We start from the raw sequence: 10150 nt of genomic DNA on the forward strand, positions 1-10150 counted from the left end.
TCCCAGTCCATCTCAGTGCACCATGCACTCACATTCATTCACACCTATAGGCAATTAGCCTAGCCAATCCACTTCCTGGCATGTTTTTTGGGAGGTGGGAGGGAGGAGACCAGAGGAAAGCCACACAGACATGGGGAGAACATGTGATCCTCCACACACACACACAGTAACCTGAGCTCAGGATTGAACCAGAGACCCTGGAGCTGTGAGGCAGCAATGCACCACTGTGAGGCTGGTAGTAATGTAATGAGTTTGCTAAAGATGATAAATTTAGATCCATTCAGTGGAATGAGGGCTGAATTGAAGTGGATTGGCACCAAAATATACTAAATTCTTTTTTATTTAAAAAAAAAAAAAAAACACCATATAGGCCTATAATAATACAAACTGGGAAGATATTTCTTACAAGTGGCTAGAAGTGGCCTACTTTTAGGCCTAGGCTTATTTTCATTTCGCTCTCTAGGCAACTTATAGAAGGCTGAGGCCTACATAAAGGTTTGCTTTAAAGCATACTTTTAGACTGCTTTTAAACAGTTTCCAAACAGTCTCCATTTACTTACTTGTTTATATCTAAAACAAATGTATTACTATGAAATATTATCTTGTGCATTTCCCCATGCCTCCAGTATTTGTCACATTCTTAATTTAAGCCCTATCATAACAACTATATATTATTTTTTAAAAATAAATATATTAGCCCAATCTCCTATCCAAGACATATTCAATAAATTCTCATTTTTTCATTTAATTTAACTTAGTTGCATGTCCCGACTAAATTTAATTTAGTTGTACATCATGTGTTTTTGTTTCCTCCAATACTGTATGCACTAAATAAAGGAACATCTAACTAAAATGGAAACACAGGGGCTATATTAAACAGAGTTGGGGTGGGTGGGTTTTGGGCAGTTAATTTAAGAACCTTTTTGCAAACTGGACCTCTCCCACACACTACCTGTGAGACTGTATATGTGTCTGTGGGGGTGTTGTATGTGTGTGTCCTGTTATTGTGGCAATGTATAGGAATGTGTCACAAACACTCCCTGGATGACTCGGAGATAGAAAAATAGAAAAATAAATATGTAAATGCCTGTATCAGGCCAGCCAACTTTTACATATTTTGCAAAAGATCTCCTCATTTTAACATCTCTGGAATGCAAAAATACCACCTAATTCAAAGCACCCAATACAAAAAGAGCAGTCTTCTTTTTCCCCTAATAAAACCAGCAGATAAGTCAATTGACATCAAAATGTTTTTCAGGTGCTCTACATTACATGGCCAAAAGTTCGTGGACACCTGGCCATCACACCCTTTTTGAACATTCCAGATTTAGTCCCCCTTTGCTCCTGTAACAGCCTCCACGCTTCTGGGATGGTTTTCCACTGGATTTTGGAGCATGGCTGTGGAGATTTGTCCATTCAGCCACACAGATCAGGCACTGATTTCGGCTGAGGAGGCCTGGGTGCAGTCAGCGTTCCAGTTCATCCCAAAGCTGTTCAGTGGGGTTGAGGTCAGGGCTCTGTGCAGGACACTCGAGATCTTCCACACCTACCTTGGCAAACCATTTCTTCATGGAGCTTGCTTTGTGCACAGGTCCGTTGTTATGCTGGAACATGTGTGGGACTTTTAGTTCCGGTGAAGGGAAATCTTAATGCTATAGCATACACAGGCATTCTATACAATTGTGGGCTTAAAACTTTGTGGCAACAGTTCGGGGAAGAACCACATCTGGCTGTGATGGTCAGTTGTCCACATACTTTTGGCCATGCAGTGATAAATTTTATTTCACATACAATGTATGTTCGATTAAGTTAACATTAAATAAGAATATAATTATTAATTATATTTATGAGGGATACCACTGAAGAATGTTTTGGCTGAATGAGAAGAAGCTGGAAATTGAAACTAAAAAAATTAAATAGGCCTATTTAAATCTAACACAAATAACTGTAACGGTAATTATAATTGGACAGCGATTCAAAACACTGTTTACACCAATCAGCACAGACACATTCACACAGTCTGCGCTGCAGATCAAAAGTGAAAGCATTCATGTGAGGCACTTTAGACCAGCCCCTTATGTAAAATTTATACTATTGATTTGTTATTTAAAATAGCATTTCATTTTATTCACAGCTGAGTTTTGCAACATAAGCATTTTACTTAAGGTTTACAATCAGGTACATTTTAGCTGACCATTTTCACCATTTTGTTTCTCTCAGATGTGCTCTCTGAGATTGTTACAGTGACATTATGAGGGATGTAATAGCTCTTTCAGAACTTATATTATGCATCATCCCTGTTTTCCCCCACTCTTAGTTTAAAAAAAAAAAAGAAACTATATGATGCTACAATACATCATTTTTATTACCTGTTGATTTGCTTTCACTAGATATTTGATTTACAATGGAAACAATTTATTTCTTTTATATAAAAAAAAAAATAATAAAAAACATCCAATGTATCAAACATTAACTGAGAAAGTGACAAATTCATTTCTCCCTCACAAAGATCTCGTGTCATACCACACAGGACACAACTTCAATAAAGCTCAAATGGCTGACATGGACAGCTTAAAAAAAAAAAAAAAGTTCCTCTGCAAGTTCCTCAGAGTACAATGGTGCTCTCTAGAGGTGATGTTCAGACACAACATCTACAGTCCTGATACCTCTGAGACCACGTTACCTGTTAAACCACTTATGGTATGTCTAAGCATTTTCTACACACAGACCTGGAACTCATGTACAGCCCAATGGCTGCTCAGTCGGTGGTTGTCCGGCGGTACCAGAAGCGGGCACGGAAGTCGTCACTGCACGTCATGAAGCCCGGGTTAGTGGGAGAGTGCACGATGCAGCGCACAATATTATTATGGCCAAGTGAGAGCAGGTTCTTCCGCTCGGCTGTACGCGAGTCCCAACAGCACAGGCTGACCGTCCGCTCGTCCGGCAGCAGCACGTAGTCCTCGGTGTGGTTAAAAACACCCTGCGTGCGGTGCGTCTGACGGCCACTCAGTCCTGCTCCTGTAATACACACACCAAAGGAAACATGCCTATACTACTACTAGAACAAATGTCTTGGAAGGAAGGCAAGGTTTCTGGGTTTGTAGTAGGACTTGGTGATATGAGGATATTATTAATATTGTGATAATTACGTCGCAATACACCTACATCACGAGATATCACATACATTATCAGTATTTTTATAACACCGACTGACTCTACTGTTACTCACAAAAACCTTTTTCTGGAATAAACTATGTAACTAAAAAATTCCTTTTTGGAAACTATTTATTTTAATGGGGCACTACTGTTTTGCAGGGATCAGGTTAACAATTCTAAATATTGTAGTAGTGTAAATTGCATATGGTGAAATTTCTAGTATTATGATGTGTATTTTTTGGCATAATTTCTTTTCTCCCCCCCATTTCCTGCCTAATTTGGTCAGGCTAACATGAGCTTCCTCAGAGACATGCATCTTTTCGCTCATGCTGCATCACAGGGCAGCACAACACACTTAGAGGGAAGCGCAATCAGTCCTCACCTGCATACATGAGCTCACAGACCCATAACTGGCTAGTGTCACTGTGATTGACAGGAGAGAGCCATCCTTTCCACCCAGAGAGTACGGCCAGTTTAGCTCTCTTGGACTCCCAGCCACAAATGGCTGCGGCATTTTCAGGGATTCGAACTCATGGTATGGCAGCATAAATCTGAAGATGCTTCACAACTCAGCCCTTTGACCAAAGATCAAAATTATAACAAGCCTAGTCCTGTACACTTACTCCTGCTAGATATTCAAAATAACTGAAAGATTTTGCAGCCAAAAAGGAACAAGACGTGTATGTACAGTTTAAATGTTTGTGCTGAATACATATCCGATTTCTACATCATCTATAAAAATTTTCTGTGCAGCAGTTTTTATAAAGACCACCTTCTTGATCACTATTCCTTAAGGCCATATGACAATAGTACAGTGCTGACGTATGCTGTGATGGATGGAAAGCTTACCCGTGTACTTGACCAGTGTGCGACCAGTGGAGATCTCCCACAGCTTGGCCACAGAGTCCTTGCCGCTGGACAGAATGTACTTTGAGTTTTTGGAGAAGACGGCCGAGCAGACCTCAGCCCCATCATGCGCCTTCTCGAATGTGGACACGCATCGGTTGGAGATGCCGTCCCACAGCTTGATGCTGCCGTCCTTGCTGCACGTGACGTAGGTGTTGGCTCCTGGGTTGTAGCTCACACTGCAGATGGCATCAGTGTGCTGATCCAGAGGGTTGCACGACACAAAACACTGGAACGTATTGACATCGTAAAGGCGCAGTGTTGGATGCTGTGTGCCCACCAGCAAGTAATCTCCTGACGGGTGGAAGGAGATGGAGCGCAGCATTTCTGCTTCCTGTAGAGGAAAAAGAAGTTACAAATCTCCTCCCAACAAGGACAATTATCATCAGACGTTTATATTCCCGTTTATTTATCCATTACTTTTAGTGGTTTACAATCACAAAGTTTGCTCAGCTTAAGCTTAGTACAATTGTGGTGAAGTTTATTTTGACCTCATTTTAATGACCTGTACTGTTCAGAGTCAGAGAGAATGAGAGAGAGAGAGAAGCAGAGGACATTCTTTCCAAAGGTATTCATGCTAAAAGATTTTTGATAGCCCAGAATACAGCAGGTGTGAAAAAGTGAAAGCGCTAATGTACTCTGCCAATCCCATGTTTCGGTTGCCCGGAAACCTAAATTGATTAGGCTAAAAAAAGTGGTAGCTAAGGTAATGTAATGATAGGTAATGACGTACAGCAAGCTAGTACAGGCACAAGCAAGGTAACTGTGTGTTTTGCTGGAAGCAGAGATATATCACAGCTTTGCACTACACTTTTGCTTGGTTTTGTCAGTGATTCCACAATATATGAAGGTTCCTGATTCTGAAAAGCTTGTACATCATATGTGCATGCTAATTCATCTGACTAGTAAAAGCTAATATGTTTGGTGAAGCAGACACTGCATCACACCACTGCAAAGCTCGTTTTGTTTAAATATACAAACCAAATAAAAACTTTATTTTTTATTCAAGTTTAAGTCAATAGAGAGTAGGGTTTTTCTTCCTCTATTTGCTGAACAAGAGAAGAAATCACTGGTGACTGCTAACCTACTGAGTGTACTTGTCTGCTGGACAACTCTAAATAAAAAGTTAATAGCCCGTACACATAGGCTTCTCGTCTCGGGCTCTGGGGTTAGTGATATATCCACCCCTGATACATACATACAATGCAGTACCTGGATGTATTTGAAAGCTCTTTTTGCCGAGGGCTTGGAGTAGTCAAACAGTTTGAGTGTGTAATCGCGGGATCCCGAGGCCAGGATCTGCTCGGTGGGGTGGAAGGCCAGGCAGGTGACCTCGTCTACATGGTCATACAGAGTTCGGATAACCGGGTGATTCTCCATGTTCTGCTGTGCTGTCTCGTTCATCATCACCTGAAAAGGTCAGAGTTACAAGCCTGAAATGACTACACTACTCAGTACTTTAGCATTTTGACATGCAGTGGTGTAGGTCTTTAGCACAGCACAGAGGGGAAGCTTGAAAAGGAGCTAATAAATACCAAAACTAGATGTACATTGTAGTTGCTTTTCATAACATATATATGAAAAATTAGAGAAGGTGAAAATCACATCCTCGCTGATTATCACATCTTCAGACCATTTTCTTCAGGTGTTCTATGGCAATTGCTATGGTAACACATGTACTGACAGGGGACATTATAATAATTCAAAACAATTTTCCTCAACAACAATAATTTATCACAATAATTCCAAACAATCTACTCAACACTGTCTAATAATTAAAGATAGTAAAACTATCTAATAATTTGTGTTTAACATCATTTGTGCTCACCTCCAGGGGCATTGCGCTCTTGGCCAGCATACGTTCTGTGTCCAGGATTTTAATAGAGGCGTCTGCAGAGCCAGTGGCAATGAGCTGTCCGTCTCGGCTGTACGTGGCCACACGACACGGCCCTTTGTGTGATGTCACATAACACGTCTCGTACTCCGAGGCCTCTGGAGACATGGTCTGCACGTCAGCATCAAACTCAAGGTCAATGCCCACACCAGGAGCCACCGTGTCTGAACGTCCAATAGCATACTGCACTGCGCTGTCATCATTCTCCATTCCTGCAACCGCACAAATCGTAGTCAGCAAGCTAACTGTTTACATTTACACTATAAATGTTTGTGGACACATGACCATCACACCCATGTGTGCTTGTCGAACATCCCATTCCAGTGGCTGTGGGGATTTGCTCATTCATCCCAAAGGTGTTCAGTGGGGCTGAGGTCAGGGCTCTGTGCAGGACACTCGAGTTCTTCCACTCCGACTATGGCAAACCATGTCTTCACAGATCTTGCTTTGTGCACAGGGGCATTGTCATGCTTTAACATGTTTGGGCCCCATGTTGTGAAATTATAATGCTTACAGCTAGACATTATAGACAACTGTGTACTTCCAACTTTGTGGCAACAGTTTGGGGAAGAACCACATATAGGAGTGATGGTCAGGGGTCCACAAACTTTAGGCCATATAGTGTACACTTGCTCATTTAGCTGACACTTTTTATCCAAAGTGACTTACAATAGAAACAGAATAAAGGGTTAAGGGTCTTGCACAAGGACTGAAGTGCTGAAGTTTTTTATTTTATATTATTTGTTTTATTTGAGGACTGACTTCTCAATTATAAAGTGCTTTCTTATTAACTTGTAGTTATTTCAGTCCAGTGTGTCCAGAATTTCATTTCTTTTCTGATTTTCATTTTGGTGCATCTCTAAAAATAATCTAAAAATCTATTATAAAATTAACTGGTTGCCAATAAAATACTACAGTACTAGTGGCACTATGGTGAATAGAAGTAAATGTGTTCTTTTCTTCAGCAGAAGGTCAGTAATCAGTGTGTCTTTCCTGGAGGTATCTTACCGATCTTGGCGAGCTGCATAAGCTGCTCAGATGGAGACACCACACTCTGCGGCTTCACTTCATTTATGAGGCTGTTGGCGATGTTGGTGTAACCGTCATACAGCAGCTGGCTGATGATCAGCTTATACAAGTGCTGCCTGTCTTTCAGGGTCGGTTTAGGACGATACATCTTTGGGACCTGAGCACTTTCTGAGCAAAAGTAACAAGACAGAACATTAACAGTTTCAATGATTAACTAAAAGGGTACACGTAATACAACCTTCAAATCTAATCAAAATACGGCTCTTCTAAGGGCAGATACCTTTCAAATGTAAAAGTCTTTATCTTAGGAGTGTGCAAATGCTGCCTGCCCAAGTAGCTGCCTTCTGACTGGAACATAATGATAATAGAGGAGTGATATATATATTATACATACATACATTAAAAGACCACTTTGTTAGGAACACCGCTATGCCTCTTTCGTGCAATTATTCCATCAGCCAATCATGTGACAGCAGCACAATGCATAAAATCATGCAGATACAGGTCAAGTGCTTCAGTTAATGTTCACATCAAACATTAGAATGGAGGAAAAATGTGATTTCGGTGACTTTGATTGTTGGTGTCAGATGGACTGGTTTGGGAATTTCAGAAACGCCTGATCTCCTGAGATTTTCATGCATGACCGTCTCTCAGAATGGCACTCTTTACAGCCGTGATGAGCAGAAAAGCATCTCAGAACACAAAACACAAAAAAAATCTTGAGGTGGATGGGCTTGAACAGCAGAAAACCTCATCAGGTTCCACTCCAGCCAGGAACAGGAATGAGGCAACGAAAGATTGGAAGAACGTCACCTGGTCTTTTTTTTTTTTTCAATCTTCAACTACAATCTCTCCACAGGTGTGCATGATGGATTCAGAAGGGACCAAAAACATTCTCATGTAGCACACATGGAACAGTGTATACACTGTGAATACACCTCCACCACATCTCTGATCTACACAGAGATCTCTTATCGACTGATCAGCCATAATCACTACAGACATCTTATTCTATATAGATTACTAGCTGATGTCTGCACTGCCTACCTTTAAACTCCAAGCTAAAAAGGCCAGCATTAACCAAAGCTGTTTTATTCAACTTCAAGACATGTATGTCTTGAACGAAGTACGTAGTTTGCAGGTTCTCACGGATACTGCAGCAGATTTCCCATAAAATCTAATCCTACACACAGACTGTATGTGTTTGTGCAACATTAACTAACGTTAGTTAGCTAGCAGGCTAGCGTATATTGTCCTAGGTACCGTGAGCTAGCAGTTTAGCTGTTTACACTTAGCCTGGTAGCTAGAGAAACTTGAGCCTCACTCATTTTCACAACAAACCACGAATGAAGATAATTCAGTGTTATTTAGCATGCCAAGTGACATCCTGTTAGCGCAAACAAACCTCTTTTTTCCCTCTAAAACAATGAATGACTTACCAGAACTAGCAACACAACACACGCCTCCTAAAAGCGCGAGAGCCACGCACAGAACTATGGGAAATTACCCGATAAAGTAAAAGACTTTGCTTTGACCCAAAAGACTGCGCGAAGGCCTACACATGTGCACTACATAGGGTGTGAAATAATGGCTTAGACTTCATATATAGCGCACTAGGCTTTCTGTAGGAAGTAATATGGGATGTAACCACCGCTTATAATTACAGTATAACATGAAGGCTGTAAGTGCACCGGCTTGTTTTTACATTTGTGTAGCAGTATGCGGTTTATGACCATAAATGATATCATGGTAGACTTTAAAACTATCACGGTATTAGTATATATCACGGTATAATGTGACTCCCGTTTAATTTCACAAGAAATATTTACTGACTGATATTTTTTGGGATTTTCATGGGGAGGTGTGATAAAGTTTGACTGGTTGTTTTGAGTTTTATTATAAGCACTATGTACATATGTATAATCTTTTTGTCTATATATATATATATATATATATATATATATATATATATATATATATATATATATATATATATATATATGTATATATATATATATATACGCCTCTGAAGGTGTGCTGTGGTATCTGGCGCCAAAACGTTAACAGCAGATCCTTTAAGTGCTGTATGTTACGAGGTGGGGCCTCCATGGATTGGACTTGATGGCCAGCACACCCCACAGATGCTTGATCGGATTGAGATCTGGGGAATTTGGAGGCAAAGTCAACACCTTGAACTCTTTGGCATGTTCCTCAAACCATTCCTGAACAATTTTTGCAGTGTGGCAGGGCGCATTGTTCTGCTGAACGAGGCCACTGCCGTTAGGGAATACCGGTGCCATAAAGGGGTGTTACTTGGTCTGCAGCAAAGTTTAGGTAGGTGGTATGTGTCAAAGTAACAACCACATGAATGCCAGGACCCAAGGTTTCCCAGCAGAACATTGTCCAGAGCATCACACTGCCTCTGCCGGCTTGCCTTCTTTCCATAGTGCATCCTGGTGCCATCTCTTCCCCAGGTAAGCGACGCACACGCACCTGGCCATCCACATGATCCACATGATTCATCAGACCAGGCTACGTTCTTCCATTGCTCCATGGTCCAGTTCTGATGATCACGTGCCCACTGTAGGTGTTTTCGGCAGTGGACAGGGGTCAGCATAGGCACTCTGACTGGTCTGCAATTACGAAGCCCCATACGCAGCAAGCTGTAATGCACTGTGTGTTCTGATGCCTTTTTATCATAGCCAGCGTTAATTTTTTCAGCAATTTGTCCTACAGTAGCTCTTCTGTGGTATCGAACCAGACAGGCTAGCCTTTACTCCCCCCGCACATTAGTGAGCCTTGGGTGCCCATGACCCTGTAGCTGGTTCACGTATTGTCCTTCATTGGACCACTTTTGGTAGGTACTAACCACTGCATACCAGGAACACCCCACAAGACCTGCTGTTTTGGAGATGCTCTGACCCAGTTGTCTAGCCATCACAATTTGACCCTTGTCAGAGTCGCTCAGATCCTTATGCTTGCTCATCTTTCCTGCTTCCAACACATCAACTTCGAGAACTGACTGTTTACTTGGTGCCAAATATATCCCACCCCTTGAAAGGTGTCAATGAAACAAGATAATCAATGTTATTCACTACACCTGTCAGTGGTTTTAATGTTATGGCTGATCGGTGTATGTACGTACTCTATAAACATACAACTTAT

At 41.3% G+C, this 10150-nt stretch overlaps 1 protein-coding gene across 5 annotated transcripts; it reads right to left on the minus strand.

Moving 5' to 3' along the window:
• Nucleotides 1-2098: 2098 nt before the first annotated feature.
• cstf1 (cleavage stimulation factor, 3' pre-RNA, subunit 1) lies at nucleotides 2099-8556 on the minus strand. Of its 5 annotated transcripts, none has more exons than XM_026932424.3 (7): nucleotides 8425-8493; nucleotides 7266-7333; nucleotides 6965-7153; nucleotides 5891-6168; nucleotides 5275-5472; nucleotides 4006-4396; nucleotides 2099-3018 (listed from the first exon to the last, which is right to left on the minus strand). In XM_026932424.3, exons 3-7 carry the CDS (start codon nucleotides 7131-7133, stop codon nucleotides 2759-2761), a joined length of 1296 nt encoding a protein of 431 aa, XP_026788225.1. In that variant the 5' UTR covers nucleotides 7134-7153; nucleotides 7266-7333; nucleotides 8425-8493; the 3' UTR covers nucleotides 2099-2758. The 5 variants fall into 5 exon arrangements, with proteins under 5 accessions (XP_026788225.1, XP_034169864.1, XP_034169865.1 ...); XM_034313973.2 differs by lacking the exon at nucleotides 8425-8493 and adding an exon at nucleotides 8391-8422; XM_034313974.2 differs by lacking the exon at nucleotides 8425-8493 and adding an exon at nucleotides 8033-8416.
• Between the last annotated feature and the right edge of the window lie 1594 nt (nucleotides 8557-10150).

This window comes from Pangasianodon hypophthalmus, chromosome 20, assembly GCF_027358585.1.
Source record: "Pangasianodon hypophthalmus isolate fPanHyp1 chromosome 20, fPanHyp1.pri, whole genome shotgun sequence".
Taxonomy (NCBI): domain Eukaryota; kingdom Metazoa; phylum Chordata; class Actinopteri; order Siluriformes; family Pangasiidae; genus Pangasianodon; species Pangasianodon hypophthalmus.

Bases quoted from the DNA above. Each gene is read 5' to 3' on its own strand.
- cstf1 (XM_026932423.3), bottom strand. From the start codon at position 7,133: ATGTATCGTCCTAAACCGACCCTGAAAGACAGGCAGCACTTGTATAAG. The intron at 5,473-5,890 runs GTGAGCACAAAT...TGACCTTTTCAG, and splicing joins AGAGCGCAATGCCCCTGGAG to GTGATGATGAACGAGACAGC. The intron at 4,397-5,274 runs GTACTGCATTGT...TTTCCTCTACAG, and splicing joins GAGCTTTCAAATACATCCAG to GAAGCAGAAATGCTGCGCTC.